We start from the raw sequence: 24898 nt of genomic DNA, 5'->3' as shown, positions 1-24898 counted from the left end.
ATTCGATGACCTCCCTCAGTTTGGTCCTTAAAAGTAATGATTGAATTCCTGAGTTTGTCATGAGATATTTCGCCAACCTGAGATCACTTTCTTATGAAACTGATTATTGCCGTATTTGATGCACAAAATTTACAGCGGGTTGTCTTCTTGTTAAGATAGAACGGAAAAAGCAGTGAACTGTGCGGAGGCGTTTTGCACCCTCTAGGGCTTCTTTCTTAGCACTTTTTTGTCTCAAAACAGTGGCATTCATGTACAACGCCGAGTCGCCGAGAGATGTTGTCGCCAGTTATAATCATTTGAGTGACTGCGTCACTCAATACCATGACAGCTGCTATCTGATTTCCTCTGAAAGATCCGTGATCTTGACAAACCAAAGGCGGCACAGAAACTTACGTATAAACGTCACTAATCCAAACTGATGCAACTTTGTCCGGGGCTATAAAAAGGAAGTTTGCTCCAAATCTTCTCATCATATTCACTGCACCAGAGCCTTCAGTTCTACTCTGTTCGTGTTATTTGTGACAAGAAAATGTTCTCCAGATTAAGCCCGAGTTTTGCTCGTAAGGGACATAAGCAGATTACAGAAAGCGAGGCTGACGAAAAAGATCGCATCGTTGCCGGTGTTCAGTTCTTTGTTCGTTACATTGGATCTACAGAAGTTGCCTGTGCAAACGGTACAGGAAGCGGAAAAACTGAGAAACCGGTTGCTCTAGTATTTGAGCATCAGAAAAGAAATGGGAACGGAAAGACCCCGAAGCGGATGATACTGACATTGTGCTCCAGTAACGTAAGCCTCAGCGACGAAGCTTGCGGCAAACTTGTCGCCAGTTTTCCAATCTGCAAAATAACCTTTTGTAACATTGACAATTTCCATGACAAGGCGTTTGTGTTTGTTGCTCGGGACAAGCCTGGGAATCCTTTCAAAGCGTTTGTTTTTACCTGCGAAAGCAAAGGCAAGGCAAGAGAAGCTTTCAAGGCGCTTTCGTTGGCTTTTATCATCAATTATGAAAGCTATCAAGCTTCTCTGTCGCGAGGGACAGCAAAAGGAAACGTTTTCCCCGATCTCTACGGCCATGACACCTTTTTCACAAGCGCCACTGATGCGAGTTACAAAATGGATCCACCTGATAAGGATTCAAAGAAAAGCGAACAAACGACAAGTTGTGATGATGTAACATCTTGCTCACCTCAGATCATTTTAAATGCGATCTATCCGGGTCAAGAAAGGCTGTCAACCCCACCACCAACACCGCCAGTTCAAAACAAGAGCCTGCTTCAAGTCGTCGATTATCGCCGGCACATACGCAGCTCCTCGGATCCTACGCAGATTGGGGCTACACGCACTGGCAGGGCGCCCTCGCCTCTTGTTGTTGATAATACAACGCCCAACGAGACAAAAACAGAGATGGAAGACACGGAGTTCACAGAATTCGCGAAGCTAAGATCGAAATGCCGATCAAGTTCAGCCGGGGTAAACGATTATTCCGATAGTATTCTGGATCAGTACAACATTTGGGGAGATTTTCAGAAGTCTTGTCCCCAAATTTACTGAACAGTAGAAGCCCAGGCTTTAAAAGCCTTTTTAATATTTGCTCTATTTAGAAATGCTAACTATTTAATGCTTAGTACACGTTGACTAATATGTCGTTTGTGACTGTCTAGCGTAAAAAAAGGAGGAAAAATCCTTATTATCAGACGGCGAAAGATAGCCAATATTACTTTTCTTTGGACTATCTTTCAATTTTGCACTTGAGGAATGCAAGAGGATTAACACGTAAACGTATATCGTGTGAAAGTAATTAATGAATACGATTTGTCACCAAAGAGATCAATTCCGAGTGTCTTCAAGGAAGGTCATTTGCGGTCATGCGAAGATTGGGTTTCGTTTGAAGATGCGCACGCACGCTGACAAAGCCTCGTTCTCGTCGAGAGACCGCGATTTTGAGACAGTTGCGCGAATCACGGATTTCAGGCCACTTTGAACAGTCTCAGACTCTAAAATAATAGAGTGCTTTAGATTCTAGGACGAGAACGACTATGAGTACGAGATTTTCTCCTAGAACAACAGTGAGCGCGCAAACCAGCTTCAATTTGGCGGGAAAAACGTGTTACCGTCGTCATTTTAGTACGAGGTTTTGCAAAAATGTTGTCGTGTCAAAACAACTTCAACAACACGGTAGCAGTTTTGGCATTTTTCGATCAGCAAAAAGGCTCAGTCGCCAGCAGTAGGAATAACTGAGCAACCTATGCTTCTTCTAAGCATTTTCGCTAAAAACGGGAAGTGAAATGTCGTACTCGCTCTCGTCCTCGTCCTAGAATCTAAAGCTCTCTAATAGAGGTTACCAACGATTAGTGGAGCCCCACCTGGACTATGTTTAAGAACCGGCCAGAGAGAACGACATCTGAAAATATGCCTTCTCGGCTTCGCCTTGTTATTTCGCAATTTTTCCAGCTTGTTCGATATCAGTATGTGTGCAGTTTTGAATGTAGAAATTGAAGTCGATCCAGAGTTAGTAGTGGAAGGAATAAATGACGTGGAAGTTACGAAGAAAGTTGAAAAGTAATTGCCCGGCTGTCACGTTCTCCAATTTGGTCTTTGGTCTTTTCACGTCTAACGAGGAAACCCGGCACTCCGACAAAAAATGAGACCATATAGGAAATAATGCTAGCAATCAAGTTTTTCCGAGAGTTTTTCAAAGAACGCGTAAACGAGCATTTTGCATCCAAAATATGTGAATTTCACAATCGCTTATTGATCTTCGAATCTCCTTGGCGCGGCCATCGAGTTGTGACATTACAATTTTCCGTACTGCTACTATAACCTCTTTGTGTTAAAACAATAAGACAACGGTGACATGTCGCAGTTATTCAAGATGACGGCGGCGCCGCCCGGGAGATTTCTAAGTGGAACAAAGTGAGCGATTGTATAATTTAAAAGAGAACATGGAGAGAGAGAGAGAGAGAGAGAGAGAGAGAGAGAGAGAGAGAGAGAGAGAGAGAGAGAGAGAGAGAGAGAGAGAGAGAGAGAGAGAGAGAGAGAGAGAGAAAGAAAGAGAGAGAGAGAGAGAGAGAGAGAGCTCTTGTGATGACAAAGCATTGTCGCTCTTTCTGCAAAGATGTGTGGTGTGGTCCAGTTTGAAAACCAAATTTCAGACTTAATTGCACTATCGTAAATATAAGGCACATGTTTTTAGCATTCACAAGCAGAAACCTGTTAGAATCGGTGACTTCCACTTGGAAATTCTCTCAAGTTTAGTAATGGAGTCTTGGCAGGGTAAGTTAACCCATTGAAACAAACGAAAGAGATCTTCGTTCCTTTCCCTTTCGGAAATGCCAGTTGGAATTCCCTCTGGTTTTCTCTCTCTCGTCAAAGACCACCATTTTGATTTGACCCCTTCGACTCCCGTCAACTAAACATTCTTTTTCCTAACTTCTTCCATAGATTTCTTCCTTAGCTGCATTCATGAGAATTTGGTGTGACATCAGGCTTATTAAAATAATCTTCATTGTGAATGCAGAGACAAAAATGGTGTTGCCACATAGTTTCTTTATTGATTGAACCGCGCTGTGCCGATCACAAACAACATATGTTGCACTTTTAAAGCAATTTTTAGAAGCAAAGAGAACACACACACCTGACTCAAAATATTTGATACTTTGGCGTTGGAATGTTTTGTGACGAAATGAATGTGTTGCGTAGGTTTCTTACAAGTTTTCGCGTTTCATTGAGCCGACCGCCCAGCGCGGCATACGAGCATGACAAAGTCATGTTAGGAATGAAGGTAAACTTGCAAGGTCCACCCTCACTGGCGACGCAAGAACTGATAGGCGACATCCGAAACCTCAGCAGTCTCGCTCTTTCGAGTATTGCGTTACACCACCCTTCTTGGTGGGATGGGTATCCTGCCGAGAAGGAAAGGTCATCTCCGCACGAATCTTCTGGATGTCGCCCAGAACTTTGGACGAATAATTCAACTCTCAAACCAGTTTAAACTCGCTATAGCCAGTTTGGATTAAACGCCTGCCCAATGGCAGAAGAGTAAAAGTGACGCTGCATTGATGTCACGTCGCGCATGCGTGGCAGATAATCTAGGAGATCCGTGCAGATGTTTCCTTCTTGCTTGAGAGTTAAATCAAGGAAACCTCTGCCTAAAGGGTAGCGTTACACAAATTTAAGACACTAATTAATGTCTATGTGTCTGCGTATGTTGCTTGTGCTAACGCTTGAGCCGATGACGGGGGAGAGTGGCGTTATCTTAGATAGTTTTCTTGAAATCTATTGTATATTGTAAGTGATGTGGAAATACCTATAATAAAAACGGGGTCGTTCGTATAGATGGTCTGGAAACATAGATAACAACTGTCTAATGTACAAACAAGAAGAGTTTTTGTCCACCAGTATGTCCGGCGATTACGTAAAAGTAAAAGAAAGTAAAGTAACCATATTTAACGTCGATAACTCGTAACATTAGGGAGCTTAAGCACGCACGTTTTTGAGACGCGAACGGCAACCGGAAGAGAACATTTCGCGTGCCAGGGCGGTGGTGTCTCCCAGATTTTTATACTTATCATATCTAATGGAGAAAAGACTTAGCAATGTAAATGTGGTTGTGTGAAGACAAGTTAAAAGCGAAAACAGCTCACTTCCGGTTGCCGGTTGCGTTCTCAAAAACGCGCGTGCTTAAGCTCCTTAGTAATTCAACTGACAAACCTGAGGTCAACTGTGCGCTCATTTTACTCCCCCCTCTCCATCGGTGCTTCGTTTTACAGGTATTTAATGCTACTTAAGCTACACTGAAAGGAAAGAAACAAGGATGCGAGAACCGGGAGTCGAACTCAGGTCATCTTGCACCAAGGCCGCGCACTAACCGACTGTGTCATCCTTGCTCCTCCTTACGTATCGTGGAAACCATCTGTAGTAATGTAATTCCTTTTATGCTGCCGAACAATTACGGAAAAGTTTCCTTCATTTTATGACTTTATTGACTGGAATCCAATGCAAAAGTTATAATACAAATATTATGTTATTTTGCTGTTGCCAAAGGGGTCTTGTAGGAGTATCCCTTTTGATAACTTCAAAATATTACATTTGACCTTACAATGCCAAAAATACACATAGCGGCCTTCGACAAAAGACATTGAAAAGACATTGACATTGACACTGAAAAGACAAAAGACATTGAAAAAGCCTTGAACGGTTGACGGCAATATGACGGCTCTTTGTGTCTTCATCTTCTCATACTGTTTACCATCCATATCTGCAAAGAACCAAACAATTAAGAGAGGTCAATTACGTGTGTAAGTAAAGTTAGCACTGGTGGGCAAGGGCTGGCATACAATATTTGCATATTGTCTCTTTCCCAAGTGAGGTTTTCCGAGGGAAAGTAGGAAACTGTGAGAAAATAATGGTAAAAATAGTAATTATTATACTTGAGGAGCATTTAAAAGCTGTTTTGAAACCATATTCATTCGTTATAACGACGATAAAAACCTCAGAATGAAACGATCAGCCCATCTTAAGAGGCGCTTTCTCGGCAAGTCTTGTGCCTCTTGGCCAATCAGCACGCAATGTCTCTGATTATGTCACAAATGCATCAATTAAACAAGAAAAACAACCGTGGAGGATATGGATCCATGTCAATGGAAACGAAAACTCGCAGTGGGTATACCAGTTTTAGCCCCTAGTCAAGAGTTTCCGTAGGCCGGCTAGAAGAGCTAAATAGCTCCGTTGTAGTACAAAAAAGGTGTCAGACTAATCTTATGTCTACCATTCTTGGCATGGTCAGATTTTTCCATTCCTTTATCTTCTTTTTAATTTCAATCCAATCTGGGCCCTCCACCTCTTTGAAACAATATGCACGAAAGCATTGAATAGCCACCCTGGATGAAGAATATTCACGTTGTCACTCGTCGCTGTTTTGTAAAGCACGGCAAATGATGTACCAACACGATTATTTTGTTCCAATTTTATATGAAATAGAATAAACCATTTCCGAGTTGATGTTTGTCTCGGTTTCGAAGTGAGTCTTTGTGCTCAACTATTTTAAGGGAAATGAGTTTGATTTGCATAAGAATACGCAACTCATTTCCATTTGAATAGTTGTGCACCAAGACTCGTTTTGAAACTGAGGCATACAGAAACTCGGAAATGGGCTATTCGATCATGCCCAGTTTGAATTGAAAATAATTGGGTAAAAACAATTCCCTTCTCAAATCGATGACAGGTGCCTGACTTTTTTTTTCAAGTTCTCAACCTATGAGAGGCCTAACCGAAGAGTGTTAATATCTGATTGTTGCAAACGATTCAGCGTTCTGCGCCTGCGCTCTGAAGACCTTGGTTTTACTTCTATGACCACATTGAACATAACCTTAGTACAGCTCAGATAATTCAGATAATTCAAATTATAACGACGTCAACTGAAAACTCCTGCAGAAAGAACGCCGGTGAGGCATTCACTCAGTTTGTACAGTGAAAGGAGTTTCACCCAATAAAAGGGCGTTTTACCGACAGCAAAAGAGAACCGCCAGCCTTTGAAATTTGATCCTCCCACGATGTTGTCAGATGATGGCAAAGAAATGCACTAAAATGCATCAACACACAAACTGTTCGATTATATGCTGTTTACGTTGCCGTCGCTTTAAAAGTTTCTATTTAAAGGACAAATACGACTGTCACTTACGGTTCTTCTTCGCACTTGAAATCTGGCATCCATGGTTCCAAGTTTACTTCTGGTAGTTTGTCGCAAGGGGTCCTTATACCAGTCTGCTGAAAAGCAAAGCGGTTTACTGCAGAAATGTCGTCAGAAACCTCACAAATTATCTTAGAGATAAGTGTGTTCCGTATTTCCTTAAGCTGGCAGGGTGTCAATGCTGTGAATTCCGTGTGAAGAGCACTGCTCGGTTCGTTTTCATGCCAAAAGCGATCTCCACATTTGAGCCTCTTGAACTGTTCACCAAGTATGCATTGGAAGGTTGGTCCCATCAGCCCTCCATTCTCATCCCTCGGTTCCAGAAGCCCTAAGGAGGGAGACCACAAGTAAAAGATGAGTTTAATATACATGGCTTGGAAATAACCGAATAAACCTCGTTCTGATGAGATGAGATACTCCGGCTAGGAACGAGGTCCTCTCGTACGTGGATTTGTCGAACTTTTTATTATTTTCTCCGGTCGCTTTTTCTCTCATTGAAACAGGGCATTTAAGCATTTTAAGGTGTTATCTTTGTGAAAAAACAAATCGACGTCAGGTTATTTGTGTCTGTTCTCTTATTGATGATAAATAACATTAGTATCACCCAACTAGTGGACTAATGCAAATCCTGCATTTTGATTGGCTACGCTACTAGAGGACTATTAGTAATACTGCTCGAGTAGCGAAAAGCGTGACGCTTTCTTTCGTTTTATTCCCAATTAAATATTTCTTTAACTTCTATTTGCTAACTTTATTATTGTCTTTTCTGTCCGACTAGTTGGGTGATACTAAAACAATTAGACCCTTCGCCCTCAAAGGCCACGGGTTTAATTGTTAATTAGTATATACTAAAACAGTGGATAGCATTGAAGGCGCGCTCTGATTGGCTATTTAAACTCCTAATATCCTTTTTTATTCACCTTCGAGCAAGTCGCGCGGGATTTGCACCCAGAAGTATTGTAATCGTTGCAGGTATAAATGAGTTATAATGCTGTCTTTTTGTGCCATATTATCTCACCGTTTTAGTTCATACTAAAGCAACTATTCACCTCAGTGTCGGTAGCCAGTGGTAAATATCCACCACTAGCCACCTCCACTTCGGTGAATAGTTGTTGATTGGCGAAGTTACTATAGTAAAGTATTGTCAGTAGTGTAAGATAGTGTGTATCATTGTTATCGCTGTAAAGTATTGTTAAACAAAACAAATTGGCGAAGTTTGCTGTTGAAAACTACGAACCGAATGCGAGTGTTTCGACAATGTTATGATTAATATCATCAATAAATGGAGAGACGCATAAGAAAAACTGATGTTAATTTGTTTAATGGGGCGGTCAAAAGATTTTTTTCCACCTGTTGTAAACTTTTTCTTTGATAACTTTCGGTCGCCTTCAATAATAATCGCAGGCGACAGTAAAAGATGCGCTATTGTACGACTACACGCTAACTTAGACTTGCTGAGTGCATAGTTTAAATAGTCCACTGAATATTCTTTCGTCGTTAGAGATCACGAGAAAAACCATTCTTTGGAAACGTTTTCGATGTCCGTTTGTTTTTGACTGTGATCCTGGGAACAAAGGACGTAATCGTTCCCCATAAATTTAGCAACGCCGCGATGGAAACCAACGACAATCTACCAAGTCTCTGCGTAGTGAAGCAAGATTATTAATTCTTTGATGGCAAACAGATTGCTTATTTCTTAAAGAAAGATATACCATCGCGTTTCGGCAAATGAGAAACGTCAGGCTGCATGTGTTTTGCCAAAAATCAAGGAAACTTGCCTGTTATCTACTGAATCTGATCGTTTCGCCCACAAATCGTTACTCCCACTCTGTGATTCGCCTACACTTGAGTCGTTTCGCCCACACTATTCTGGTGCAGATTATCGCGTTTTAATGCGCAAACCATCGTCAAACTTTGGGAAAATTAAAGCATTACTTAGGGTATTATACGCGTAATTTCGTTCCGTACTGAACGAAGCTAGTTGGGTCTTGCGAGTTTTCTGGATGATATTCTCAAACGTTAAGTCTTATCAACCTCGAGCTTGTTTTCATTAGCCCTAGCAGGTGAATCTTTTTTTTTTTTTTTGAATCTTGCTTAAAAACATCTGTTGGTGAATCGAAGAAATTTGGGCAAAACGACTTGAGCGGATAACTTTGCGGGCGTAACGACTTGTGGACGAAACGACTGTAATTTATCTACAGATAATAAATAACCTCCAAAAAGACAGAGACAAGGTATAATGAGAGAATTTTCATGTTTCAAGTAAACGAGATGCTTAAGATATCTATTGGCAGTCATAAAATAGGATGCCGCTTTTATAAGCGACACCAAGCGTCTTACAATACTTGAACGTTCTACGTCAGTTCCAACCTACCTCCGCTGAATAATGGAATATCATGAACTGAGTCGAAAAGTCTTCTTAGGTTCCTCCTGGATTCATCGGTGAATCCGGCTCTCGTTACCAACTGTCTGAAGTTGTTAACCGGTCGCAGACCACAAAACTCTCGAAATGCGGTATAGCCGGGCAATCCACGACCGTAGGACCTTTGCGTGTTGATAGCAACCAGATCAGACATATCACCTGGGCCTCGGATCAATTGTTCTTGTACGGAGGATGAAAAACGCCTGAGAGGATAAAATACGAAAACATCACTGAATTTTTTTTGCATTTTTCCACCGTGGCACTGATGACGATAGGTCATCCCAACCGTTATCACCTTGCGTCATGTATTTCCGTTTGTGAGTAGAGAGGGAGTCGTGAGATGGAGAGGCTTTGCAAAACGACTTGCGTCGGAAAGTTTTCATTTGATCGTTTTCCAATCGTCCGGTAAATGTGCGCATATTCCTATTCGGCGATCTACTACTGCGGATCAGTGTTCAAGTCGAGACGGGACGGGACCTTGTGGGTTTTTACTGGCCCGGCCCGCTTATCAACCGCGCCTCCCACCTCTTTTCTTCCTTTTTCTCTGCGACACACAAAATTACGCGGTATATCGCGGGATATCTGTTGAGTACGCACGACGAATATTGAGTGCGCTATGACCATATTTGGACATTGTCACAATGTGTTGAATAATAATTAAGCGCGGAATATTGCCTGATACTTAGAGGACGAGGCCCAGTTGGCTAAAATCAGGCGATATTCCTCAAGATTGAGAAGGATAATTGTTTTATTATTCAACAAATTGATGACAAAGCACAATTTTCTAAGTTGATTGGAAAAAACAGCTGGAAAAACTACCATTTTTCTCCGCGACACACAAAATTACGTTTATCGCAGGATATACGTTGAGTACGCACGACGAATACTGAACGCGCTATGACCATTATTTGGATATCTCCCCCCCCCCCCGTCTCCCCCCAAAAGAAAAAAAATTGCACTTTGCGTCCTTTTGCATAACATCCCTTTTTATATTTTGCATTTCCAACATGGCAATGTTAAGTATTGCTTACCCATCCAACGCGCCGGCAGCATCTTTCATGAGGCCTCTCATTATGGCATCCGTTCCCCCATTTCCTAAGTCGTACAGGTAGTGTGGATTACCAAAATCTCTGACCGGAATTTGCAAGAAGTTCTTTCTGTCGTGGCAATGCTCGCAGTGGGTTTCAAAAAAGTCCTGATTGAGACGCGAAAAAAGTTCTGGCACTAAGGTATGTCCAAATCGATAGGCAGCCACAGAGAATGCAGTGCTGACAGCTGGGTCTAAGTTCTTTTTGTAGCATGTGGAATAGTTGAATCCCTTTCCCAACCTAAGATCAAATTTGTCGATCTAAATTGGAGCGAAAATAAAATTGAGAAAATTTAGTGCTCATTCAACAAGTGAAGATCACTCAATTCAGATAGTCAGTGAGAACACTTCAACTTAATTCAACCACAACGTACTCAATGAATTTTTACCACTAACTTATTCGCACATTTTTGTGAGAGCATTCGTGACTATAATGCAGAAAGTTCCTCAGCTTTAAATTTGTAACAATAATCAAACTTTAGTTACTAAAAAAGTGGAAATGGACTTACAGTTTCCTGGCTCAAAATGAGGGGAAGGAACTCATTATACATGATATATTGTTGCTGTGCTCCAAGGATTTTTCTGGCCACTTGGAAAATCGTTTCGGCATCGAAATCGGTCATTTGTCCCAAAAACCTGGCGATTACGTTATGGCGACGCATAAAGACTGTATGGACGGTGTTGAGACCTGTTGGAGCAGAAATGGAGAAGTAAAGCTTTTGCCAAACGAATCCAGAGCGTTTGTCTTATCATCACCAGCTCATGGCAAACGACAACGGCCACAGCAACGTCAACTGCACAAAACAGTAATATCATTGGTTAAAAGAGGAAAAAAAAAAACGTGCCGACACGCATTTTAGCATATATTTTGACAGTATAGAGCAGTTTTCAAATGACTGTCCAAAGTAATTACGCGATTGCAATTGCTACGCTTGGTGATTGGTTTAAAAATCTCGCACCAGTTTATCAACCAATGAGAAGGAAAACCAGAACTAATTGCGACTTGCACGCGCGATTTTTCCCGCGCTTTGACAAAGTTACATGGAACTGCTACGAATTTCGATTGGTTCATGGCGCTGTTTGCACCTGCTGTGATTGGTCGAAGTATTGTTTTACGACACTCAATTGAAAACCGCTCTCTTGCAAAACAACAATGTGAATTTTCAAACTTTGATTGCAATGTGAGCGCATAAACGTATATCTTTCATTCTCTGTTTTTTCTGTCAAACCGTTCGTTCTAAGCTATTAGGGACCTTTAGATTCTAGGAAGAGGACGAGAACGGTTACGAGTTTTGACTGTTTGTTTTAGCCGTGTTGTTGACTTGTTTTGACTCGACGACATTTTTGTAAAACCTCGTTCTAAAATGACCACGGTAACACGTTTTCCCGCCAAAATGACGCTGGTTTGCGCGCTCACTGTTGTTCTATGAGAAAATCTCGTACTCGTAGTTGTTCTCGTCCTAGAATCTAAAGCTCTCTATTGTAGTTGTTAGGATCCTCTGCCGTGCGTTTTACCTTGCACGCGCGTTTTACCTTTTGCCGTTCGCGTCCTGACATCGACGTGAAATGGCTAAATTTGGGGTTATGTTGAGGACATGAGAGCCTGACAACAATTTTTCAATTTTTTTCTCCAAACATCCACACCGTTCCTGCGAATTGTACTTTTGGAATATTGATATGCACTCTCTAGGCCAAACGACTCGGATTAATCCGGCGAGAAATTAGTATAGGTAATCACATGTTCAATTTGGTATAAAAAGCACGAGTAAACTTTTCCAAGAAAAAAGTCGGAAAATTGGGCGGATGTTTCTAGGAGGGGCCTGCGAGTGCGAGCATGCCCCGAAAGAGATTTTGAGAAGTAAATGTTGGAAATGTAAATTCGAGCCTTTCCGGGGATGATACTCGCTACATCCCGTCTTGGGCTCGGATTTTTCCGAGTTTGCATTTGATGTACAATATCTATCATGCATTTCTCACATTACTCGCCTAGGTGATACTACAATTGTAGGTTGAAATTTTCGGTTTTGTGTTTTTTCAAACACGGACTATGCTTATGTAAGCGGTGCTTGTCCTCTTTAATTTCTTAAACGTTTTTATTGATTAGTTTAGTTGGTTCGACCAAACCAGTCGAACAACCCATTTAACTGAGGAGAAAGTGCAGTCTTTGTAACAGCATCTGCAAATGGTTAGACTCTCTATTCTTCTGGGATAAGGACGATAAACTGTAGGCCCCGTCTCGCAACCCTTCAATGTTCATATAACCCACACACTATTCGCAAAGAGTAAGGCATGGAGTTCCCGGGGTTGTGATCTGTCCTATGTAGTATACTAGCTACATGTCCGAGGGAAAATAAAGATATCATGCCGTCCGGTTATTGCCCTTGCTTCAGCTCCCTATATGCATAATCATAGTCTTTGGAAATAATATTGATGATGATAATAATTGTTTTGACCCTGAGTGGTATCATACCTGCGTTTTCATTGTTTCGTATGTCTCCTGTTAAGAAGCAAGGCCTGAAGGGATCGACAAACGGACACCCATTGTTGTCCTCAACAGGCGGCAACAGGTCCTGTACCTTACAGTCCTGGGGATGTTTGGTGACTTTCAGTAAGCCCCCTGAGTCTCGAACAGCGTTAGAGATCGCTTCAGATGAGCCATAAACATTAGAGGCGTCAATGTAGGTCGTTATTATGTTGATTTGCTCTCTTGGGACAAGTTGACATTCCTTTCGTTCCACCGGGGCATCCCTCTCCAGTTCGATAAACGTGATGTTTCTGGCCCTAAAAACTTCATCGTCTTCCGGAATCTCAATGTTCATGCACTCTGGGTTTTCGTCTCCCTCTGGTGGCTCGCAGTTAATGGCTTCTGCCAGCGCCAGTGAAATATCATGGTCCATGTATTGTCCAAAGTTCATAAAAAAGACGCTCAGTAAAGAAGAATCGGGATTCGTACCGTCAGCGTTGCTTCCGTGAATTTGAAAACTGGTTTGCCTCGCGTTGGGAAGTTCTTCTCCATTATCTGCCAGTCGAAGAGAGGAAATACCATCGCCATAATCGGGTAAAATTAGGCGTCCAAATGGTGTATGGGCTGCCCCGAAGAGAGGATTGTCAAGATTATTGCACGTTCCATCGATGGTCCGGAATTCGGCAGTTTTGTCACACTTTATGGGTGGCCCAGGTTTTTTGGCCAGTAATTTCTTATTTACGAGAATGATCGCCGTTCTGCAAAGCTCTTCTTCACTGAGATCTTCACTAGGATAATATAAACAGGGAAGGATAAAAGAGGTCACGTGATGGAAGACAATCTGATCAAACACTATTTATGTGGAAGTGTGATTTACTTTAAAGTGCTACCATATATGAGCAAAAAATCAATTCTTTGGATTTCAAACTCTGCTAACTGAACACTAAGCATCCCAAGTTTTAAGCCTTGATTTAAAGAAGACTCCTGTTTATTTCAAGTGGAATTTTTCTTTTTAAACGGGCCTTTAAAGTCTTGAGAGAGCTTGGTCGAGGAGAAAACGTGCCAAAGACGCATGCACCAGTTTAAGAATGCAGTGCCTGTGTATACGCGGCGGAATTAATATGCATTAATGTGCTTATTACCCTTTTTTCTTACCTTTAGAAGAAAAGTTTAATGGTGCGTCGATAAAATTTTTCAAAACTTATTCGAGGATTTCCACGTCCTTAATTTTTTTTGGCACATTTAAGTCCGGGAACCCAGATTTAATCGAGCGCGAAGGGGGACTGGGACCTGTAGCGTAACAGGAGTAAGCATTTATTTTGTTTCCTCGGTGGGTTATGCATTCGCGAGTCAAAACGTGAGTGCTTAACAAGGGTAAGGTGTCGTTTCATTTACTAGTAGTAGTACAGTATTTAGTACTGCGAGTGTATTTCAACTGCACGAGAACCATTACCTTCAAGGCGCAATGAACGCAACTAGAACAATAGCGAAAAGAAGGCTTGAAAAAAATCCATTACGTTTAAGCTTAAAATTATCAGGCTGCTTTTGGCGATGACCGTCTCTAAAAATAGGTCCGCAATGCGTACTTGTGTGGGATTTCAGTCAAATAAACGTTGATGATTAGCATTACAGTAAATGTAATACATTTTGTCATGTTATAGTGATAAATGTCGAGTAAAGATTCCATAGAATCGCCAAGCTGCAGACGAGAGTACGGTTAGGGCAGAAACATGTTTGGACAATTTGCAGGTTAGGGCTTGTTACGCATTACAATTGGGCGCATTTGAGCATATGAGTTTCTCAGCCACCAAATCTTTTGCAAGTAACTACCAAAATGTGTTAGAGTCAACGCGCTTCAGGAATGAACACACTGCTTTAGAAACTCATGAAATATTTGCGTTCGAGAAAGAGGTAAATGCCGTCTACTTTTGGTCATCAGCGGAAATACTGGAATCAGTCGTCGCTAGTTGCAGAGGAGAATTTGTTTTATACGATAAAGCGGGATAAATCAGCAGGCAAGTGCAATTGTCAGCTAAGAGTACTGGTACTTTCAGCTTACAAACCTGTACGTAAACTATACTTTTACAAATTAATTAGCTTTTCTGTTTTAACATTACCAGTAAATGTGAAAATCTTTGACAGGAAGTTTGTAGGCATTAGCGTTTTAACTTGCGAATCTACAGAAACTAGCGCCGTCACGCAACGTGTCAACAAATCTTAAAAGAGGGAAAATCCTCAAATAACTAATCGTAAATCTACAGGATAATACTGGCCATTATGTTAGACCTGTCCGATTTAAGTTTGAAGGAATGACTCCTTGCAATATAGCTGGCACAAGTCGCTTAATACAAACGTCAAAAAGGAAGACGACTTCTCCTTACGTTGTAAATAAACAAGTCGAAATTCGCCAAATGACAACAGCCGCCGGAGAATAGTAATGACCGCCATACATTCTCATCCCAGGGTCCTCTCTCCTCGTAATAGAGACCACGTGACAAACACTTGGCTCTCGTATACAAATAAAGCCAGCCACACCGTACCGCCGGTGCTGACAAAACTGTGGGGAAATCCCACACAAAAACTGAGCATTTTAAAGCATTAATAATTATTAATGGTCATCATACGTGGGCTCTCGCTGATCATGTTACATCAACTGTTCATAGTTTTAAATGGGATCATTATGAAATTTTGCGAAAGGGCGATCCGACACTCACTGTAAAATAAAGAAGACACTGTTGATCAAAGATTTAAAGCCGACCTTTGAATATATCAGCAGCGAAAAGCTGTGTCTTTTTTTAGTTTTGGAGCCTCTATTGTTACTTAATAGTTAATAAGCTGTTGATCCTATATATTTATATTTAAACTCCAACTTTGTATTAACCGTCACTTCTGAAGATGTATGCAGAAGCATACGAAACGTCAAGTAAACTGATAATTTCAAATGATGCGCTTATATCTGATGTTTGTCACCGCTGTTTGTATGTTATTTCTGATAAAGTTGTCGTTTGTTGGTAGTGAAATGTTAGTGACATGTTTGTGGAGTGTAATTGAAAAGAGAACTTGTACTGTAACTTACTGTCTTGGTAGAGTAGCGCGTGAATGCGAAGTGAGTTACTCCTGCTACGTCAATAGCCCTGACCTTCGTCGTTCGGTCAAAACAGCACAGGAATCCGGAATGCGCTTTTTAATGCGTTTTAATTAAGCCTTGAAAAAATTTCTTTTTTTTTTTTGTAAAAAGCGGGTTTATTTTCGAGAATTACTTTTAGGAAAGGGTTCTTGTTTTTTTTCTTAAATTAAAAAGAAATGGTGATAAACACTTTAAAACTTTTAAATTATAGTAAGCTGCATTTGCACGCTGAAATCTTAAGCCCGTATATGACGTCATTTTTCCCAAGATCCAACCCTCTGAGGTCCAATCGGTCAGTTTTGAAAGTGAGTAATGGCTGACCGTGAAATCTCGAAACTTGCACTCAAAATTAAACAGCCTTTGGATAAAAATCAAAGCTCGATTGAATTTTGCCAGTCAGGTGTTAAGGAAACACACTTTTAAAATCTGAAGAAACTCAGAAGTAAGCGATTTTTGTTTATCGTAGTAGCACTTTAAGTAATACATCAAAACGAAACGGACGTTGCAAAACTCGAGGTTATAAGAGTTTCGAATTTTTACGACAAAAGTTCTATTATGGACCCGCGAAAATTTCAGTAAGACCCCGAGTATTTTGTGCTCGGAGTTTAACCCTGTTTCGCCAAAAAAATAGTCACTTGTGTCCGCTGAAATTGTTGTACTCCAGTGGGAGAAGTAAGAAAAATTATTGGATGCAAAACAGGCAATGTTGTCATACTTACAGAAGATCGCTCACAGGTAGCATATCTGTTATATTCAAGACATCCTCCCGCACGCACATTTTATCCAAGACGCATACTGCGCAGAGTTCATTACTTATTGCCTCCGAAAATTCTTCGTCAGCAATAATAGCCCCCTCGCCAAAATGTTGAAGATCCTGGTAATGTGAGTTGATGGCAAAGGCGAGCTTCTCTTCTTTTTTTCTTGTCACTTTAACAGTACAATTGGGTACCAGGCTTTCAGCTATTGCCTTGAGTTCCTCTATCTCAGCGACATTTTCGTGAATGTTGATCTGTTTCAATATGCTTAAACGTTTTTCGTAACGACTGATCGTCTCGGGGTCACCATCCTCCTCATCTTGATGTTTAGGCTTTGGTTTCAAGGTGTCCTCTTGTTTTTCTTTCACTACTTTGTGAAATTTACTACTCAAGCTACCTCGAGGGAGCTCCTTAGCAAGCAGGCTGTCAAGCTTGTCCATTGCCTTTATCTCCTCCAGTCTCCCTGCTTTATTTGAATCGGACGTCTCAATTGTGTAGGTTGAAATCATTTCCAGGACCAATAAGAGAGCTAAAGTACACAGCCAACGCCTTGCCATGTTCACTATAAGGAAAAATATTCAATAAATAATAATCAATTTAGCTGAACTTGTTTATCATTTCAAGCAATCCTGTTGAGGACTCTCTCCGCTTTGAAAAAAGCCATAAAAGTGTCAGTGATTTGTACAATAACTGATTTCTTACCGGAAAAAAAGCTCTTATTACACAACTTTTCTATAAATAACAGTTTGACTTGGGATGTCGATGGGGTAACTCGGCTAGCAGATACGTGGTGTCCAGCTGTGGGTAGTGGGCTAAATAATGCGCTCGTCTGCGGTACAAGTGAGAAAGTGGTGCTACAGTTTCAACGGAATCACAAGCGTCAAGCATGTTCAGTTATGCCTCATTTCCAAAGCGAATCGATCCAACCAATTTTGCATAGAGCTTAGTTCTCTTTCACAGATAAAGGTTTAGGATTTATATACTGCACATATCAAGAAGTCTCATTGCGGTTTCAATTACAATTCCTTCTCTAGGGTGAGATCGGACGTCACCTTGATCATTACAAAAAATTTATTCTTGGGCCTGGCTCGCGGCTCGAAGATGATGCTTGCTTAAAATGGCTCATTGCCATACTGCTTGAGAAAAACGACAAATAACCTTCGACCAAAGATATCACGCACAAGACGAGAAAGCGGAAAAATACTGAATTTACGGTTGACTGATCTAGCGAAACTTTCATTTAAAAAGCCTGATTCAATTTTATGAAGTTGAAGCTTACAATGATTTGATACGAACATAACTTGTATGGCACCGGCAAGAATTTAAAACTTTTTTTGAGAGAGATTTCTTTCGAAAGTGGCATGAACTGAAACCTGAACCATTGAAATCATCGAAATACCTGAAACGCCGCCGGAAACAACACCAGCGAAACGACCGAAACAGCTATCGAAACAGCCATAATGACCATGGAGATCGAACTCCATTCTACGCAAGCACACAGAGGCTTAGGCACGTTATGGACTTTTTAGAAACTGCAAAAGAGCATAGATAATCACGGTAACCTACTGGTTACACAAATATTTCAAATATGAACAACTGAACTTGCGCCCCAGAGCGCCTTTTTCCGATGAAACAGGAAAATTTAAAGCTGTAGGTAATCGCACTTATCGCAAGATGATTAACTCAAGAACGTGTGGGAAAAGCGAATTGGCTCGCGAGGGAGACAGGTTGCTATTGGGACGCGTCTCCTCCTCGCATGCCCACGTAGCGTCTCGCGCCTCATGCGCGATTATTTGCATTTCAAGTGATATGATATGAATGTCGTCTTTACATGAGGAAATTGTGAAGTTGCTCCATATGACATAAGTACTGTGAATTAATAGGACTGAGGTTTTCCGGTTTTCAGTGGGAAGCTATGACACCTGTAGCTGCATTGGAGAAATGAAAAATAGAAATGCCCTTTATTGAATGACATTGGATGACACATTTATTTCCTAGTATATTGAATTGTCTTCTATGTAGACGTGAAGATATCCTTTTCTGGTCATGATTTCTCTAAAAACGTTACTATCATCGATGATTTAATTTTATTAGGGGCTTTTATGGCCAAAAGATTCTAAACTAGCCATTTCAAGCTGTTTTTTCAATTCGCAAATGAAATAAGTGGTATGATCCTTTACTTAGTGTGACTGTATTGTCATGTCTGTTTTATTAGTATTTTAACTATTCTGAGTTGTTGTTGCTGGCTTGCGTGATTGTTCCCTTTAAAATGAAATCATTTCTAAACGTTTTTTTGTCATAAATCAATGCTGTAAAAAAAGTACTTAACGAGTACACAAGCTTTGAAAAACTCTTGTTTTTTTAAGTCGTATTTTCACTTCTTCTGCTTTGGAAAGTGAAGTGCTTTGCAGCAAACACTCCCTTGTGAAAGGGTGTTTCAGCTTGTTTGGAACAAAGTAGATTATCTTTCGTGGTGAACATGTTCTCAAAAAGGCATCTAGGGCTCTGCGTGTTGCATTTGTCTCGAATTTGCGCAGTTGAATCATTTTAAGAGCTCAGTCCAAAGTCTTTAAATTTATTAGCCTAGTCAGCCGCGACAAAAAAACTCTAACCAGAAATGAGTTTTAGCTGTTTTAAGTCTACACCTGTTTACTGCACAGCCGTTTGATCAGACAGATGCAGAGCCAACTACTTTATAAAAACATTTTGTAACACTAAAAACGTATTACGATTAAAGTTGGACTTACTCTCAAACTTCCTCTCAAACTTCAGTAATGTATAACGAACTCAGCGCCTGCTTCACTGACAGGGCATTTGATAGGGTGGCTCTCTGTTGCGAAATTTATAATGGCAACGCGGAAAATTTGGAGCTATCGTATTAACCTATAAAATTAGCATCACAATGAATTGTTCTTTGTGCTTAAACTCTAATGAATAAGTGGCCAGTTACGTAAATCACGACTGAGCAGATCATTGTTGTTTGCCTGGGGAGGTGGCACGTATTAGGAGAGAAGCAAGTACATTTCTTAAATAAATGGCTTAGCTAGTTGACGTCTCAAGGGGAACATTTTAGTTCATCAGTTGCAATTCACCCGACAAGGTGACGTTTTGGTCATAATTTCGAAATGTATCGCGATAGGTGTAAGTGAAACAAAAGCGCACACTTAAGACAAAAGAAGACAAGCTTTCTTAATACCGGCGTCGTTTACTCTTCTCACATTTTATTTGTGTCTCCCCATCTTTCGTTTATCTGAAGCAAACTAGGGCACCAGATAAAGTTAACAATTTTCAACAAATTTTAAGAGCCCTTTTAAAAGTTGCTACTTTTCTTGATATTGTTATTTATGCATGGATAGTTTTTCCGGGATGAAATTGTGCTGATAATTTACTGTGCTTAAGTTAGTTTGTGTTTTTTGGGAACCCTGTCGTTAACCCTTCTCAGTCCAGAATTTTCGAACGACAGATAATAAAACAACCTATAAAATAAAATCCAATTTTAATCCAACTCAATAACAATTATCCATTTGTTCTTATCCATTTCACAACTGATAAAAGTAGACTGAGATAATTGTAGAACATCTTAAGCGTAATTCTGTCTAAAAGTATTCTTTAGAATGCTAAATGGGGTCTTTAAAACTTCACGGTCAGTTGCATATGAGTCAGAGGTATGCGTGAAACCGGAAAATGTTTGGCTTCTTGCTTTTCACGACTGACTTTGACACCCTCAATTCAAAGGAGTTTTTTTACTGTTTGCATAAGGGCCCGTACGCACTGGGCAAATTTTTGTTAATTTTGCGAAAAAATCTGTCAGCACGTCCGTGATACAAGAGCGCACAGTATTTTTTTCCTCACCAAATTTTGTCAAGCCTCACCGAACTTCAAAGGCGCCGCGTCCTGCTTTGGAGCAAGACAAATTTTTGTCAGGAGTGAAAACGGTACATATTTTACAATTTACACGGCATAATCTAAAGAAAACGTTTTTTTAAGTGCGGCCACGATTACCAGATTGAAAATTTGGCAGAGACAATTTTTGTTGAGATTTTGGGTTGAGCCAAACAAATTTTGTTTGTCAGCGTATTGCGTATGTCCGTCGGTAAACTGAAGCTGTTTGAAAACACTGACAAAAGCACCGTGCTTTTGTCAGTGCTTTTGTCTCAGACCAAATAGGTGAAATATGGCATTAGCTGCTGTGTTAAGTACGCGTTGCCATAACTTATTCAACTGACAATCTGGCAAACCATACAAGACTATTACAATGATCTATACGATTTGTTACTAAGGCATGAAATAAAGATTCTGTAACTATTGCAGAAAGATATCTGCATCGGAATATGTCTAATAGTGTATTGATAATAGAAAGCAGAAGCACATGTCTTAATGTAATTGGCCATAGACATATGACTATCCAAAAATATGCCTAGATTACGAACATGCAGGCGTAGAGGGAGATACTTCACAAGACCCTACAACATTACTATTAATATTTACTTCAGCTACTTGTTGGCAACATGGCTAATTTGAACCGGGAAACTGGGGAACAAAGACAAAATATCTTAGCCGGGAACAAGGGAACATAAACACTTTTAGGGATAATAAAGCACAAGAACAAGTTTGGAAGGATTTCGAGAACAAGGGAACACAAGAAAATTTTTAAAGGGAACAAGGACTCCATGGGAGGCCCTCAGAACTAACGTTGGTGCTTTTGTCAGTGTTTTCAAACAACTTCAGTTTACCGACGGACATACGCAATACGCTGACAAACAAAATTTGTTTGGCTCAAGCCAAAATCTCGGATAGATCCGCAGTCGTAATGGTGTTGAAAATCAAACTGACTAAGATCAGTACAAGCAAAATATTTGAACACCAAAGTTAGTTCTGAGGGCCTCCCATGGAGTCCTTGTTCCCTTTAAAAATTTGCTTGTGTTCCCATGTTCTCGAAATCCTTCCAAACTTGTTCTCAGCTTTATTATCCCTAAAAGGGTTTATGTTCCCTTGTTCCCGGCTAAGATATTTTGTCTTTGTTCCCCAGTTCCCCAGTTCAAATTAGCCATGTTGCCAACAAGTAGCTAAAGTAAATATTAATAGTAATGTTGTAGGGTCTTGTGAAGTATCTCCCTCTACGCCTGCATGTTCGTAATCTAGGCATATTTTTGGATAGTCATATGTCTATGGCCAATCACATTAAGACATGTGCTTCTGCTTTCTATTATCAATACACTATTAGACATATTCCGATGCAGATATCTTTCTGCAATAGTTACAGAATCTTTATTTCATGCCTTAGTAACAAATCGTATAGATCATCGTAATAGTCTTGTATGGTTTGTCAGATTGTCAGTTGAATAAGTTATGGCAACGCGTACTTAACACAGCAGCTAATGGCTAAACTTTGCCATATTTCACCTATTTTAGTTGAATTACATTGGCTGCCTGTTAGATGGCGTATAAATTATAAAATATTATTAATCACATTTAAGGCTGTAATGGTTTAGATCCAAGTTATTTATCTGATTTAGTGAGAATTAAATTAATTCTTTTACATATATCTTGAGATCGAGTGATAGTGGAACTCTTAGTTCGTTAGGTTAGGTGACAAGTCTTTCATGTTGGGTGCTCCGAAGCTGTGGAACGACCTACCTAGAGAATTGCGTTTACTCTATAGTATAAATACTTTCAAGAAACAACTTAAGATTAGCGACGTATAATTTATAGTTTTACACAACATATGTGATAATGATATAATTTATAAATAGCCGGCGGAGTGACCCATAAGGAAAGGAAAAGAAAGGAACTTTAGTTAAGTGTCTAGTAGATTTAGCGCTGGAGCACTAATTGGGGACACTGTAAACTAAAATTAACAATTAACACAACAAGTCAAATGTTGGTTTTTGAGGAGAGAGGAAACCGGAGTACCCGGAGAAAACCTCTCAGTGCAGAGTAAAGAACCAACAAACTCAACCCACATATGACGCCGAGTCGAGGAATCAAACCTGGGCCACATTGGTGGGAGGCGAGTGCTCTCACCACTGCGCCATCCCTGCACATGAGATAGTTTTTGTTTTTTTAAGACTAGCAATTATTTTGTATGTTAATTAATTATTTTTATGTGAAGCTTGGATTGATATGCGCGCAATATAAACCAATAAATTCAGTATTAAATTATTAATTTCATCCGACTATGATGAGACTGGTAGAAAACCTAGCAGTTCTTAAAGACGTCCAACTCTACAAGGGAACGGGACACGGTGTGAGCTGCGAACTTGAATAGTACATACGGTTTCTTTTCTTTCGCTTTTTTCTACGTGCAGAATCTTAATTCGTTTTTATCTAAACAGTCACGTACATTAATCATTTGATTGATAAAGACTTGGAATGCGGGAGCTATATAGCAACCGGACGTCAGCTTCACTCACATTCCAACTGATTAGATAACCAATGAAAAATATTTTATTTGAAATCGACGAGAATTATTCCCTAATCATGTCATTAAAAAGGGACTTGTAAAGAAAAAATAATTAATGGAGCAGGTTCTGTATCCTGTTTTCTACACAATCCTTATTGAAGCCAATCGCAAGTTTGTTTCTCAGCTGGAACGAAAAGCCTAAATAAATCGGTGATTTTTAATTGCCCAGATGTGTCATTTTGGAGGCAAGATTATCGGTGCAACGAATCATTCAGGAAAATTTAAAGCTGTAGGTAATCGCACTTATTGCAAGATGATTAACTCAAGAACGTGTGGGAAAGGCGAATTGACTCGCGAGGGAGACAGGTTGCTATTGGGACGCGTCTCCTCCTCGCATGCCCACGTAGCTTCTCGCGCCTCACGCGCGATTATTCGCATTTCAAGTGATATGATATGAATGTCGTCTTTACATGAGGAAATTGTGAAGTTGCTCCATATGACATAAGTACTGTGAATTAATAGGACTGAGGTTTTCCGGTTTTCAGTGGGAAGCTATGACACCTGTAGCTGCATTGGAGAAATGAAAAATAGAAATGCCCTTTATTGAATGACATTGGATGACATATTTATTTCCTAGTATATTGAATTGTCTTCTATGTAGACGTGAAGATATCCTTTTCTGGTCATGATTTCTCTGATAACGTTACTATCATCGATGATTTAATTTTATTAGGGGCTTTTATGGCCAAAAGATTCTAAACTAGCCATTTCAAGCTGTTTTTTCAATTCGGAAATGAAATCAGTGGTATGATCCTTTACTTAGTGTGACTGTATTGTCATGTCTGTTTCATTAGTATTTTAACTATTCTGAGTTGTTGTTGCTGGCTTGCGTGATTGTTCCCTTCAAAATGAAATCATTTCTAAACGTTTTTTTGTCATAAATCAATGCTGTAAAAAAAGTACTTAACGAGTACACAAGCTTTGAAAAAGTCTTGTTTTTTTAAGTCATAATTTTCACTTCTTCTGCTTTGGAAAGTGAAGTACTTTGCAGAACACCCTCCCTTGTGAAAGGGTGTTTCAGCTTGTTTGGAACAAAGTAGATTATCTTTCGGAGTGAACATGTTCTCAAAAAAGCAGCTAGGGCTCTGCGTGTTGCATTTGTCTCGAATTTGCGCAGTTGAATCATTTTAAGAGCCCAGTCCAAAGTCTTTAAATTTATTAGCCTAGTCAGCCGCGAAAAAAAAACTCTAACCAGAAATGAGTTTTAGCTGTTTTAAGTCTACACCTGTTTACTGCACAGCCGTTTGATCAAAGACAGATGCAGAGCCAACTACTTTATATAAACATTTTGTAACACTAAAAGCGTATTACGATTAAAGTTGGACTTACCTCTCAAACTTCCTCTCAAACTTCAGTAATGTATAACGAACTCAGCGCCTGCTTCACTGACAGGGCATTTGATAGGGTGGCTCTCTGTTGCGAAATTTATAATGGCAACGCGGAAAATTTGGAGCTATCGTATTAACCTATAAAATTAGCATCACAATGAATTGTTCTTTGTGCTTAAACTCTAATGAATAAGTGGCCAGTTACGTAAATCACGGCTGAGCAGATCATTGTTGTTTGCCTGGGGAGGTGGCACGTATTATGAGAGAAGCAAGTACATTTCTTAAATAAATGGCTTAGCTAGTTGACGTCTCAAGGGGAACATTTTAGTTCATCAGTTGCAATTCACCCGACAAGGTGACGTTTTGGTCATAATTTCGAAATGTATCGCGATAGGTGTAAGTGAAACAAAAGCGCACACTTAAGACAAAAGAAGACAAGCTTTCTTAATACCGGCGTCGTTTACTCTTCTCACATTTTATTTGTGTCTCCCCATCTTTCGTTTATCTGAAGCAAACTAGGGCACCAGATAAAGTTAACAATTTTCAACAAATTTTAAGAGCCC

General features: G+C 40.1%; 2 protein-coding genes across 3 annotated transcripts; one reads left to right on the top strand and one right to left on the bottom strand.

Moving 5' to 3' along the window:
- The first annotated feature begins 383 nt into the window (after positions 1-383).
- Positions 384-1828, top strand: LOC138045194 (uncharacterized). Its single transcript, XM_068891608.1, has one exon. The coding sequence runs from the start codon at positions 530-532 to the stop codon at positions 1550-1552; it is 1023 nt and encodes a 340-aa protein (XP_068747709.1). The 5' UTR covers positions 384-529; the 3' UTR covers positions 1553-1828.
- A 3132-nt stretch (positions 1829-4960) lies between these two features.
- On the bottom strand, positions 4961-24429 carry LOC138045192 (peroxidase-like). 2 transcript variants are annotated; one of them, XM_068891607.1, is made up of 8 exons: positions 24337-24429; positions 16509-17106; positions 12669-13450; positions 10708-10886; positions 10143-10459; positions 9064-9314; positions 6681-7017; positions 4961-5258 (listed from the first exon to the last, which is right to left on the bottom strand). In XM_068891607.1, the coding sequence occupies exons 2-8, from the start codon at positions 17099-17101 to the stop codon at positions 5246-5248; spliced, it is 2472 nt and encodes an 823-aa protein (XP_068747708.1). In that variant the 5' UTR covers positions 17102-17106; positions 24337-24429; the 3' UTR covers positions 4961-5245. The 2 variants fall into 2 exon arrangements, with proteins under 2 accessions (XP_068747708.1, XP_068747707.1); XM_068891606.1 differs by lacking the exon at positions 24337-24429 and adding an exon at positions 19292-19411.
- Between the last annotated feature and the right edge of the window lie 469 nt (positions 24430-24898).

This window comes from Montipora capricornis, chromosome 4 (assembly GCF_036669925.1).
Source record: "Montipora capricornis isolate CH-2021 chromosome 4, ASM3666992v2, whole genome shotgun sequence".
Lineage (NCBI taxonomy): Eukaryota > Metazoa > Cnidaria > Anthozoa > Scleractinia > Acroporidae > Montipora > Montipora capricornis.
Note: the sequence above shows the minus strand (reverse complement) of the source record. Positions and strands in the feature narration are given on the sequence as shown.

Excerpts from the sequence above, each read along its gene's own strand:
- LOC138045194 (XM_068891608.1), top strand. The coding sequence starts at position 530 with ATGTTCTCCAGATTAAGCCCGAGTTTTGCTCGTAAGGGACATAAGCAG.
- LOC138045192 (XM_068891606.1), bottom strand. Across the intron at positions 10,460-10,707 it reads TCATTTTGAGCCAGGAAACT|ATCGACAAATTTGATCTTAG; the intron begins GTAAGTCCATTT and ends GCTCCAATTTAG. Across the intron at positions 9,315-10,142 it reads GCTGCCGGCGCGTTGGATGG|GCGTTTTTCATCCTCCGTAC; the intron begins GTAAGCAATACT and ends TTATCCTCTCAG.